Genomic DNA, 12,974 nt, shown 5'->3' with positions numbered 1-12,974 from the left:
ATTTAGATTTAACATTTAACATTTAGATTTAACATTTAGCATTTAGATTTAGATTTAGCATGTAGCTGTAACAATTACATGTAACTAGCTAAATGTTGTAAAAAGTGACATCAGAAAATCAACACTACATTTTAAAACAGTGTTTGAAGCTAAATGTGACAAAATGTAGGCATGAATTTTGAGCACAAGCTCCTTTACAAACGGCGCCCCATAGATTCAGTGGCTAAATCACATCTTCATGTTCTGCAGAAGCCTGTTAATGACACACTGATTCAAATCAGGTGTGTTGGAGCAGAGAAACAAGTAAAACATGCAGGATAGTGGCTCTCCAGGACCAGGATTGGACAACCCTGCTGTAGAAAATATTATTCTAGCTACTTTTTTTTTTTTTACCTCACTCTGGTTTTAAATTGAATAATTATATTTTATAAATAATAAAAAAATTAACATTCAAATTCATAAATGATATATTAAGTGGAAGTTCTGCCTCTGGCTTTCCTGTAAATACTCTTATAGATAAACTAACATTTACTGGATAAGCTGCAGGCTGATAAAAAAAAAGTAATTTAGAAGACCTGAACTTTAAAACATACAGAATCAGAGTATTTATTCAGAGAAACACTAATAATAAATATATATAATTATCACTATGTGGTCAACAGAAAAGCTCAGCAGCTAACTTAACATTAGAGATTTAATTAAAATCATCTTCTGACCCTAAAGTAAAACCACCATCCACTTTATTCTTTCATACAGGCTTAATCACAATAATCTGTTTTACTATCACTCAAAAACACACATTAAACATTTAATGAGCTAATGTTTGATGATCTTAATGTCTTGTTTTTTAGAAAGGATATGGAGTGAACTACTGATGGTGAAGAATTTGACATTTTTTGTTTATTCCAAGAGCTGATTAAAATGGAATAAAAGTCAATTTAATTCACTCATTACTAAACTAGCTGAAGCGAGAAACTAGCTGGTCAACACAGGTAATATATTGTAGAATTATTAAAAACAAGTGAATTTTGCTTCATGTCACCAGTTTCTTATTGAACTAGCAATAACATGTCAGTACAACAGTGTTTCTGTATTATTATTTTTTTAATTTTCTTAACCAGAGTGGAGGAAAAATGGTCCTTTTCAAGTGAATTTTCTTTTTAAGTTTTTGCTGTCTTGATCTTCCAGCCGTTTGATGTTTATTAATTTCTGGCTTGCAGCTCAAATTGCCAAAGAAGAAAAGAAAGAAGCCAACAAATGAGAAGTTCCAGCTGAGAAAAAAAGAGGAAATGGATTACTCTCTGACATGTTGAGTCTTTTTGTGCCACAAGAATTTTAATTTCGATCAAAAGCTGAGCTTAACCCGGTCGAATCTTTGTTTTGGTTCATCTTCTGCAGACGTTTGGTGTTAAAGGTACTTGTTGCAATGTCATGAAAACCAAAGCATAAAGGAAGAAACACAAATATTTTCTTCATATCTATGGTTCAATTGTCAATAAATTAAAAATTGCCAACTACGTCATGTGTTTGTTTACCTATGGAAACAGCCGAAGTGACTGAAAATGGACAATTTTAATTTTAGATTTAAACAGAGTAGAGATAGGTCTTTTAAAACAATCCAGAACAGGGTGTATTTTACCAGTTTTTTGGAAAATATAACCACTGAGACGAATTCTGTTTGAAAAGCCGCTTTCCAAATGTTTCAGGCTGAGATTTCCTGTCGTCGCCTGTAATTTTAGAGCAGATTCACTCGTATATTTCCAGAGATTTCAGTCCACTTTATTCGTTTACCCACACAGACCTTTGCCAGCCTAATGCAGGTTAATCATCAAGCTTCTACGTGGTCAGCCGAGTGCTTTGTTTACATTGAGTGCCTACCCACATTTTAGAAGTGCATATCAATATATCTGGAAAACTCCCGGAGTAAACTCTCTCATCCTGCACCATTTGATAAAGTTCAGGTCAGGATAAATGTTTTAGGTTTTATTTTATAGTTTGCAACGAGTACCTTTAAGTTTCTGTCACTCACTGAATTTACCATCAATCATTGATTGATTAACTCCCGGGTTTGATTTTTGTTCCTTTCAAAGATTCGATGAATTTAATGTATCTGTATCAGTGAGCTGTTGTTCTGTTTGGATTGGTGTGTGTGTGAAACATGTTGTCAAACAATAAATCTGTCTGGTTGTGTTTGTTTGCTTGAGTGATGGTTTACCGTAGGAGGTGGACGTCGTTGCAAAATAATAAAACATAAAGCAAAATGTGTTAAGTCCAGTGGAATGGATAAGAGAGCTGAGAGCTTAGTTCTCCTGGAACAAAGCCTCAGTAATGGCAGAAGTGTGAGGTATGGTCCTAACGTGCCTTGTACAGCAGTGTGTGTGTGTGTGTGTGTGTGAGATGGGATGTCTTTCCCTCTGAGGACATGTCAGCACAGTGAAACACATGGCAGTTCTGGTCTCCTGCTTCCCTCAGCACTTCTTCTTTTGATGCAGGGAATGTAAATATCTCCTGCGGCCTGACTCGTTCAGCCTTTAGAGACACAAACGGTCCTGCAGTGCCGTGCCAAACAATCTTACTTACATTCTGAGCACACGTACTGTAAGTCAACAGCTCCCAGGCCAAATCCAACACTACTCCACTTCTATTTTTATAATGTTGACACTAGAAAGAGCTATATCACAGCCGGCCCGATGCATAAGCAGCACAAGCAACGACCCCCAGGCCAGCAGGGGGCCCTCCACACAGCTCAACTACCCACAAAACACTTGCTGACACACAGTCTGCAGTTTAAATCTTTTATCAGAGCAACAATTTATTACTGCTAATGTGTTCATCTTTGCTGCTCAAAAGTAATTATCTTCCCAGGTTACTTAGACACATCAGATTTAATCGATACGACTTATCTGATTCTGATCATCTTGGAAAACACAATCAGGCATTCAGTCAAGTTCAGGAACTCACAGTCGGCTTGCCATGTAAAAACGCACAAACAACATAAAGATGATTAATGGACTGTGCTTATTTAGGACCTTTCTAGCCAATCAGGACGCTCAAAGAGCTTTACGACACAACCTGTGCCCTCATTTCCCCATCCACACACATCCACACAGCACTCTACTGAATCTCTACAAAGCTAACCTGAATAAGTCATTCTGCAGAGTCTAATCAGTGCTTCCGATCACATTCACACACACATCAGAGGCAGTGAGGGGGTCAGCGTCTCGCTCGGGGTGGAATCAAACCATCAGCTGTTTCGTTGGAGGACTGCTCTAACCGCTGAGCCACAGCTGCCATCTTAGTCGTGTTGTGGCAAGTGAACAATGAGCTTAGAAACTCAATTCCATCTGATTTAATCTTTCTTTTCACAATCTGTACACTGCAAACTGATGAGCTGATCATGTTTTGGATTCCTGAGCTCATCACATGCGCCTGTGAACCGCTGGAAGGAGTTCGATCAAACTCTTAAAGAAATCACTAGCTCTACGTCTATGGAGCCAGCCCTGTTTAAGATGGCCGCCACAGCTACATGACCTCAGCAAACAGTCAGTCAGTTTTACAGATACTGAGAGAGAAATTTTCACTCAGTCATCAAAAACACAAACATTAAGTGCTAACAGATTTTGTGAAATCGTTAACACTTTGACATTAGAATTATAAAAAAAAAAACAAACGTTAAAATAAAGAATGCGAGAAAATTTAGCTAATATCAAAAGAATGTGCAAAAAGTCCTGAGCATGAAATTGGTTTGCAGCCTATTTTAGTTTTAACCTGATCGTCTCATCAGTTTCATCACAGATGTTTAGAAATTAGCTAAGAATTAAAAATCAGCAAATATAATTTATCTACAACAGAGAAAAGATCATTAAAGTTGTCTGAGTAAAAAAAGCACGACTCAGAATTATAGTGTGATGTAAAAACAGCAGGAAAGAAGATTTTACGCATCTGTGGTCTCTAGAAAAGCAAAACGGCAACTGGGCTGCTCAAAAATAAATGTAAAATAAAGCTCATAAAACTGCATCTGCAAGAAATTTGTAATTATGTTCATTTAATTTTATTCATTCACAAATTAATGAACTGATTTTCTACTCGAACAGAACAAAAAAGGGGGATATTTGACACAAAAAACTACATATAAAATTCAATTTAAACTGAAATTATGTGAAATATTTTATATAATCTGCAACTTTGTATTTATAAAAGATAAAACAAACAAAAAAAAATCATAGTTTAGGGTTTGGTTGGTTAAAAATAAAATAAAATAAAAAAAATCACAGTATACAGTACATAGATTCCTCCCACAATTTGCACATGACTAAAATGATTTACAGCCAAATAATTCAACATAAAGTCAGAAAATTAGAGTTTCTTTTACAAAGCACTGCTGGCAGCCACTACAGTCATGGAGGTAGCTTCCTTAGTTAGCATCCCATTCTTGAGTCCATTTGCTTTTCAAATAATTTACATCCAAAATAAAAAAAACTACGTGAAAGAGAAGTTTTCACCAGCTGAAACATCAGACATCTTAATTAAAGGACATTTTGGTTGATTTGCAGATAACCACACACCTCGTTGATGCAACGCCGCCGTGAACCAAACAGTAAAATTACAAACGTCTCGCCGGTGGAAGGAGACGTTTCCCCACATTGTCTGAATTCCTGAGCGCTGGCGTGACGTGCACGTACATGCTCCGAGGGTGTGACCACCTTAATGTGTGCAGTCATGCTCCAGCACACCAAACATCCGTCAGGCTTCTGTCACACCCAGTCTGACTCGGGTCAGGACGAAAAAAAAGACGTCCACGTTCATCTTCCAGGAGAAAAAAAATGGTCTTCCAATGACAACATTTAGAATTAAACAAAAATGAACATACAGTAAGAATTAAATAGGATGAGAAAAAAGGCAGTAAATATGTGGAAAGTGAAACTATTTATTGCTAAGCCTTATTTTTCTCATTTATTTTACCATCATGTTTACATTTAGAGTCACTGAAATGATGATTTGTTACATGTTTGGCACCGTTTGCTTTTAGTAAATTAAACAACACAAAAGAAAAATCTGGATTAAATTTGTGTGTTTAAATCAGATGCTGATTCATGAGATTCTGTAAGAGCCAAAATCTGTTAAAGGGCTTAAAATAGTTTTTAAAAACGCAGATCAAACACTATCATAAGCAAAAAGAATTTGAAGATCACCCACTTGCCAATTGTAGCTTTTATTTGTGATATTTTGTAATGCAATCCAATATCATTATGCAGCCATTTAGCACCTTCATACAAATTTACGTTATCCATCTGCATGCTGGAGCTTATAACTGCATTTATCCATTTTAGTTTTTTTGTTTATTCCTTTCAGTCCCGTTCTTTGTGCTTCCAAGTGATTAGAGATTTTTGGTTAAACTGGGTTAATTTTTCTGCAGTTCGGAAATATTTGGATCAACATGATGGCAAAACTAAGAAACCAACAAGGCTTTACCTTGATTCGAACTGAAAATGATGACCTAAACCTGCACGTGTCACGAATAAATAAACAGATGTTGTGTTTTAATGCTGTGTGTACTTATCATTCCGAGGCCACCTTCTGTACACCTGGAATCGTCTCCACCCGAACAATAAATAACGTGCCGAAACGACCATTAATGGCCGCCGCTGAAACAGTGATATCTGCTACTTTTATCACATTCTTAGTCTTAGAAACGTAAAGCAAAGACAGACCTAACCCTAACGTATCTGCAGTGATGAATTACGACGTGCAGTTAGGATAAAAGTTGCAGTTAGGTTAGTTTTGCTGAATCTTACATTCACACAAGAAGTCTAGAGTGAGCATTACATCTGCTACATTTACACACATGAAATTCAAATGATAAAATCAGTTGTGAAGCTTTAAAGTTTGACGAGAGGAGTAATACATTTAAAAAGCTTATGAAGATGGAACGAGAGAGGAAAGAGCTTTAACCTTTGACACCTTTAGGATTAGTGTTAGCATGACAGAAGCAGGCAGCACTGATGGCAAGATTTTCCTCTGTGAGACCCTTTATGGAGCAGTTTGTAACATCGACACCTAAAACTGCTCTAAAAACCAAATTCCCTTTAAACGATTGGTTGCATGTTTGTTGACAGTAATTAAAAACATAAGTGCTTGATGAATTGCAGGGTAGTTGGCACATATTTCTTTTTATATATAAAAATATAGTTAATCTTGGAGAATCTAAATTCACATGACGAAGATGCCTGAAGCACGGAGGCCTCCTTAGTCCTTGACTCGAGGTATGTTGTATGAGTAGTGTACCAGAGGAAGTCCTCTGCTCTGGCAGAAGCAGGCTCTGCCGCAGGCCTGGACCTGGTCCGAACTGTCCGACACAAACGAGTCCCCCTCGTCGGCGTATTCGGACTGAGCAGAGGGCGTGCCGCTGTCTGCCCAGAAGCCCTCAGTGCGCTGGCACACTGCAGCTCCCGCCAGGAGGGTGGGACAGCTGTGAGACTTCACCAAATGTCTGCAGCCTGTGGAGGCTGAGGGGGAAGAGCAGGTCTGGGCCTGCAGCGCTGCCTCGCACTGCTCGCACACCGTCTCTCCACAGATCTGCGAATACACGCGGCAGTCAAAGGTCAGGTAGGTGGAGGAGCCTTCGTCTGTGAGCTCCGACCCTCCACCGCCATCATCGCAGCGACTCTCAGCTCCAGTCTTCATCTCTCTGCTCGGACCCCTGCGGCCGCGCAGCCTCAACCAGTCCTCCCTGAAGGCGGGGCTGAAGAACACGTACAGCACCGGGTTCAGGCACGCCGGCAGCGGGAAGAAAATAAGAGTGACAGACTTGGCGATCTCCGGGCTGCCGGCTGCAGAGCCGGTCAGGAGAGGGGCGAAGGAAAAAGCTGCTACGGGACAGAAGAAGATGCAGTTGGTGAAGATGAGCCAGGCCACGTGACGCAGGGCGCCCGTCTGCCCCGGATCCGCCAGCTCCACCCGGCCGAGGCGGCAGTACAGCTGGGTATACACCGCAGCGGTGAACAGGTACGCCACGGCGTTCAGCAGCACAAGAATGACTGTAATACTCAGAGCTGGACTCTCCCCACGAGCAAACGGCAGGCAGAGAGGAGACGACGACTGATTGCTGAAGGTCAGGAGAGGCAGGCAGGCCCCAGCGGCAGCCAGCAGCCCCAGGAGCCCCGCAGCCAGACCGATGCGCTGATTTCCTCTCAGACATCTGCGATGGTTGCCTCCATTCCTCCTGGGTGACATAACCGCTTTCCCCAAGATCATCCGCACGGCGACGCTTCGCTCCACAGCTGCCAGCGACAGCAACAACACTGACCACTCCGACGAAAACACAGCAAGAGCTCCAGTGATCCGACAGCCGGGGCCCGTCTCCCACCACACCCCAAACTCAGCGAAGGATCCCCACGTAGCAGCGTCAAGCACCGTCAGCACCCCGACGTACAGGCCGGTGAGCAGGTTGGCCAGGGCCAGCAGCACCATCAGCAGCCTGGCCGGAGACAGAGACGGAGTCAGGTAGAGCGAGCGGCCCGCAGCTCGGTGAACGGAGGAGAAGGTGGCCACCAGCACCAGGCTGTTAAAGACCAGCGACACCAGGCAGATGAACCAGACCGTCAGGCGAATCATCCAGTTCCCCAGGAGGTGCTCACAGGGCTTAAAGGCTCCTGACGAGAGAAACAGTGAGGCGGTTTAAAACATTAAGTGTCAATTTTTGGATTATTTCAAACCACTTGAGCATTATTTGGTAAACACACAGACACATAATCAAAGCTGTAAATGGTTGTTTACCTGGTGAAGGAGAGCAATGCAAAACCATGGAGACTTGTTCCGTCTCCTCTCCACCTACAATAAAGCAAGAGCATGAAAAGAAATGCCAAAAAATAACCACTTCCTGGAATCTATTTTTGTGTTCCACAACCGTAAACAATGATTAAAAATAATTGTTTAAGAACATGTCTTCAAATTAAATATTTTTTAAAACCATCTTCCTCTTTTCTTGTTTTTTTATTTCAACTAGGAGGACAGTGTGTGAGTTCATCCTCTCAGAAAACACAAGTTAACATGTCAGCTGCTCTGATTGGTCACCGGAGCATTGGAGCATTCGCACCTGAATATTTCTTCATGTGCGTTTCCTCAGACGACCTCGTCAGTGACTCACAGCCAACAAATGCGCAGCACTGGTAGGCGTAAGGGACCGAGACGGACCTAAAAACATACGACAATCACTTCAAGCTGCCGTCAAAGTCCAGCTGAGGTCAGCTGTAAATAATGTGTCTGCAAATATTTGGCTTTCCTGGTTGTTTTTATTAGTAACACATGAATGTTTCCGTTGCAGGACAAGAGCTGTGCAGAAAACAGATCCGCCTGGCTTTCACATTAAATCTGAACTTTCAGAGTTTGACTCTGTCAACAACAAGTTAGCTGCTTGGATTGAGTTTTATGCAGTGCAGTCTGTTCGCCGTGTTCTCTGCATCAACGTTTTGGAGCTCCTGCTCAGTTCTGTGATCTTTAATCTTCTCCCTTATTCCAGTAATTCTTTGTGAAGCTCACCTCAATCATTCTGAGTCTGAGCTTTGCCAGAAAATATAAAAAAGTGGAACAAAAACAAACCCAAAGGAGAGAAATGAGGAGTACCTGAGCTTCGGGAGGTTTTTTGCAGGGAGCACGTTTTTCATCTGTGGGTTCCCTGAAAGTTTCAGCTGACTGACGGAGCTCAAACCAGCTGTTGGAATCCCAGACAGCGAGTTCATGCTCAGATCTCTACACAAACACAAACACAGCTGGTTAAAGTTCTGTGGAACAGAAGCAAACTGCAGCAGGATTTAAAGCTGTTCTACTCACAGGTTGGTGAGAGCAGAGAGCGTGAGGAAAGCATCTCTGTGGATCACTCGGATTTCATTTCTGCTCAGGTCTCTGGTAGACAACAACACAATCACCTCACAATCCAGAAACAAAAAGGGCTGTTTTTACTCCCTCTGCTGAGAGGACTTACAGTATTCGGAGAGCAGAGAGACCTCGGAAAGTGTCCCTCTCGATTTGTTGAATGTGGTTGTGCTGAATGCTTCTGCAGATTAAAAAAACAAAAACAAACGTTTGTTTACATTTTCTCTTAAATGTTGATTACAATCATTTATTGTAAAAACCAAAATGTCTTTAACACTCACATCTCCTGCAGCAGGCTGCAGCCCTGGAAGGACGGTAACTGGTTGATCTCGTTGTAGGAGAGGTCCCTGGGAAGGAAAACGGATAAACAACCCGGGCAGTTTTCAAATAATAGTAAACATCTCCAACATCTCACCTGGTGTTACATCTGAGCACGAATCAAAATAAAACTTCTTTTCTTTTCCTTCTGATCTCAGAATTTTATCAAATACTTATCTGTAAAGGTTACTTTTGAGGACAGATAAGATGTTCCTTTTGGAGAATAATTGGATTTCATGGAAACCAAGTCTTCCAGGAATACTAAAATATAAAAAGACAGCTAATACGATCGCACAGAAAGCAAAGATTATTCTGTTAAACTGAGCGTGAACAAAGGGACTCCATTCACTCGTAAAGGTTTCTTAAAAAATAAGCTTTTATTCTAAATAATTAAATAAATAAAAAAAGAGCTTGAGCCTTCAAAATAAAAGCCCAAATGTTATAATGTTAATGTTTTATTTAAACTTTTTCAATGGAGTACAGATGAAAACATCTCTTGAACGCACTCAAAGTTTTATAGCTCTAAAAGCTTAACGACCTACAAATGTTGCAGTCAAACCTGGTTTAGTCTCCATGGTAACACATTGTTGGTTTTGAACAATAACTTGTAAAACACATCATAGTTTCAGCTCTGATCTTATGTAATATTTGTAGAATGAACTTCAGAAGAGCTTTAAGAGGTGACTTTTCTAACCAGTACAGAACATTTCTTCTCTGTTCTAAACGAGCTAAAGTTAAACCAACAGCTACAAAGTGCATGGATACCAACACGTTGTTTCTAAGATTAGTTTAGTGTTTGGTCAAGTCTCTGTGCCCAAAAAAACAACAACATATCAGCTGCAGCGTGAAGTAGAAAGTCAAAATAACCAGGATATTACCTGATTACATATCTGATAGAAAGTTATTCCTCTTCCTCTAATTCTTTTTAGGAAATTTAAAGGATAGGACTAACAGGCTACACTGAATGATGTAAATTAGATTTATATGATGTTGTAATGTCCACTCGGGCTGGACCAAAGCATCCATTCAGTACAGTTACAGATACAGTACGGACGCCACGGTACGAGCGCTACAGGCAGCAGAAAAGGAAAAGTCTCTTACAGCGTCCGGAGCAACTTCAGATCCTCACACAGATCGGTGGGTATGGATGATATTTTGGTTCCCGAAAGGGTCCTGGAGATTTAAACCAAATATTACCTTCAGTCAGAAACACAACCACAAGCAGAGAAAGATGCAGAATCCACGTCCACTCACAGACTCTCCAGATTATTGGTGGCTGTAAGGATGGGGAACTCCTCCATCAAACTGGCCCCACGCAGCATCCTGAAACAGACGACATTTCTTGTGAAGGTGACAGCGCGAGCAGGCGGGAATGCAGAACCTGAACCCCGGCAGAGGGACTTACAGGGAGTGCAGGTCCGACAGGTTCTGGAAAGCTGAGGCTCCCACAAACGACAGGGGGTTGTCATAAAGATGTCTGAGAGGGCAGCAGGAGCACAGGAAGTGCAACAACAAATAAATCAGTGTGCGAGTATGGCACCATCTTCTGGACATTCATTCGGTGAAGTCTTAAACTTGTGTCCTTCTAATAATACTATTATAAATAAACTCAGTGAGAGTTTGAGCTTACATGGTTCGCAGCAGAGGGTTGTTGTGAAACGCTCCTTCAGGTATGGAAGCAATGTTGTTGCTGTGAAACCCGCTGCAGGGAGAATGTCAAAGCAGTTCATTTGACAAAAATAAAACTAAACTATGATTAATGAGTTCAATTAACCTCAAAGAAAGAAAGCCAGTAACTTTGGTTTGAATAAAATAGAAAAAAACAAACTGTCAGCTGTAAACTGACAAGAGTTCAAGCCTTCTCACATACATATAAAAACAGATGGAAAAGTCTTAATCGTGGCTTTAACAGCGTTTGACTTCAGCGGCAGCAGAATACTCACAGCTCCTTCAGTTTGGGCAAAGCCTGTATTGCTTTGGGAAACTCCATCAGGTTGTTGAAGTTAAGATCTCTAAACAGAAAGGGACACAGGAAGTGAGCGTGGTTTTCCTACATTCTGACATAAAAAACGCATTTCCACTAATTCCTTCACCCAGTGAAATCTGCTTGTTTGTCCACTTGTAAGCACAATTGAGCACAAGTCATAACGCCACATTTCATCAGACTTACAGAGGACAGCTGAGAGGTGGATCATGATAAAAGGAAGAACTCATTATACTCTGATGCAGATTCAGATTGCTTTCTCTGAGTGTTGTTGTCTTTTCTGCTTTTGCTTTTGTGAGCAGCAAAAAATACAATCGAACGGGCTCAAAATTTCTATAATCAACATATATAATCTGCAATAACCAAGGGATCAGCGCAAAAAGTTCCCAAAGGTTTATTTAAAAAGAAAATAAAGACAAACTGTAATGATATAAAATCATATTATCCACATTTCAATTAAAGTAGAAAACTATACAGCATATTTTGTCTTGCTGTGTGTTTGCCGTCTTTTCAACTGTCAGGTGTAAAACTGAAGGCTCACTTCAGGGAGTCAGGATTCAAGGAAAATGGCGTTCACACACAACCATCTCACTTTGCCTAAAATCAGCAACAATCACAAAAAAATGGCTCTAAAGACAGGCTATACACGAACATCTGGATGCTCTAATTCTTTCGTTATAAAAACATATAAAATATATTTCATTAACAGTTAAAGAAATCTGCTTGTGGATCAGGAAACCTGATGTTAAAGAGTCAGAGGAAAACCTAATTGTATCAGAGAGGTTTGGAAGCTGAGCTAGCAGGTGAGGTTGTTACTAACAGGTTCTTCGTGGCTGTGTGGCAGCAGGAAGTGAGCGGTGGGCGGGCAGATTTGATAAGCATCGTGTACTTTGCTCTATTTATCCTAGAGCAATTAAAGGAGGAAGTGGACACAATGATGTCTGGAGGACTGGAGCGGGGCTGGGTGGGGGAGCTGTTTGCACATCCAAACAAGAACTCAAGAAGCCAGAGTGACTCAGGCTGATGCACGCAGCTCCACGCAGCTCCACACACGAGCTGCCGAGCGACTGTGGACTTACAGCGTCTCCAGGTTCACCAGGCCAGAGAAGCAGCTGGCGCCGATCTCCTTTATTCTGTTGTTATGAAGATGCCTTAAAAAGAAAAAAAAAAAAAAGAGGTAAACCTGTGAGATTTTCAAACACAGCCAGACATTTTTTAACACTCAAACCAACATTTGATCTACAACTTTTTTTTTTTCCCATAAATAACCTTTGAATGCAGAGCTTGTCTCATGACTTACATGTCTGTGCAGCGGGTCTGAGCTGACTAATAAATTCAGGTCTTTTTTCCTGTTTATTCTGTTGTTTACACTCACCGTGCACCCATACCGCTCCATGTGCACGTGTGCTTGCATACGCACACATTTACAACAGAAAAACAAGCTTGGAAAAATTACTCAGGGCTCTCATGCGAGCTTCTGATGAGGAAGATTCAGGCTTTTCCCTCAATACATAAAACAAGACAAACTTAATTTTACATCACTGTTTAGAGTTGAGCAACTTTTTTTTTAATTTTAAATAATTCATTAACATTCGGATTGAAAACCCAACGCCACATTTCACTTCTTAAGTGCCTGCAAGAAAAACCCAGCAGGGTTTGAGCAGCGACGTGTTTTGTTGACTTATTAACGACAAGCTGTGGAAATAAATATTACATCATGTTTGTGTTGGGAAGCTGATTTGTAGTGGCTCTGAACACGTATTTAGAGCTGAAGCTCAGCAGAATTTGTTTTGATGTTTTT

At 40.8% G+C, this 12,974-nt stretch overlaps 2 protein-coding genes and 1 long non-coding RNA gene across 6 annotated transcripts in view; 2 read left to right on the top strand and 1 right to left on the bottom strand.

Annotated features, from left to right (window-relative positions):
• Positions 1-2,192, top strand: part of mybpc3 (myosin binding protein C3) — a 32,266-nt gene extending 30,074 nt beyond the window's left edge. For all 4 annotated transcript variants that reach the window (XM_017404549.3, XM_017404525.3, XM_037980036.1 and 1 more), the window contains one exon: positions 1,221-2,192. In XM_017404549.3, coding sequence (XP_017260038.1) covers positions 1,221-1,261 — 41 coding nt within the window. In that variant the 3' untranslated portion in view covers positions 1,262-2,192. The remainder of the gene's footprint in view (positions 1-1,220) is intronic.
• Positions 2,193-4,019: 1,827 nt separating this feature from the next.
• lgr4 (leucine-rich repeat containing G protein-coupled receptor 4) overlaps positions 4,020-12,974 on the bottom strand; it is a 28,246-nt gene continuing 19,291 nt past the window's right edge. Inside the window, exons 6-18 of the mRNA XM_017404288.3 lie at positions 12,253-12,324; positions 11,133-11,201; positions 10,820-10,891; positions 10,595-10,666; positions 10,444-10,512; positions 10,291-10,362; positions 9,153-9,218; positions 8,981-9,052; positions 8,830-8,901; positions 8,623-8,748; positions 8,096-8,193; positions 7,777-7,830; positions 4,020-7,652 (exon numbers count right to left, since the gene is read on the bottom strand). Coding sequence (XP_017259777.1) covers positions 6,247-7,652; positions 7,777-7,830; positions 8,096-8,193; positions 8,623-8,748; positions 8,830-8,901; positions 8,981-9,052; positions 9,153-9,218; positions 10,291-10,362; positions 10,444-10,512; positions 10,595-10,666; positions 10,820-10,891; positions 11,133-11,201; positions 12,253-12,324 — 2,320 coding nt within the window. The 3' untranslated portion in view covers positions 4,020-6,246. The remainder of the gene's footprint in view (positions 7,653-7,776; positions 7,831-8,095; positions 8,194-8,622; positions 8,749-8,829; positions 8,902-8,980; positions 9,053-9,152; positions 9,219-10,290; positions 10,363-10,443; positions 10,513-10,594; positions 10,667-10,819; positions 10,892-11,132; positions 11,202-12,252; positions 12,325-12,974) is intronic.
• On the top strand, positions 8,124-8,581 carry LOC119617741. Its single transcript, XR_005234133.1, has 2 exons — positions 8,124-8,242; positions 8,324-8,581. It is a non-coding gene; the product is annotated as an uncharacterized LOC119617741 (long non-coding RNA).

The sequence above is a fragment of the Kryptolebias marmoratus genome, linkage group LG15 (assembly GCF_001649575.2).
Source record: "Kryptolebias marmoratus isolate JLee-2015 linkage group LG15, ASM164957v2, whole genome shotgun sequence".
In the NCBI taxonomy this organism is placed as follows: Eukaryota; Metazoa; Chordata; class Actinopteri; order Cyprinodontiformes; family Rivulidae; genus Kryptolebias; species Kryptolebias marmoratus.
This window is presented reverse-complemented; position numbering and strand designations above follow the sequence as displayed.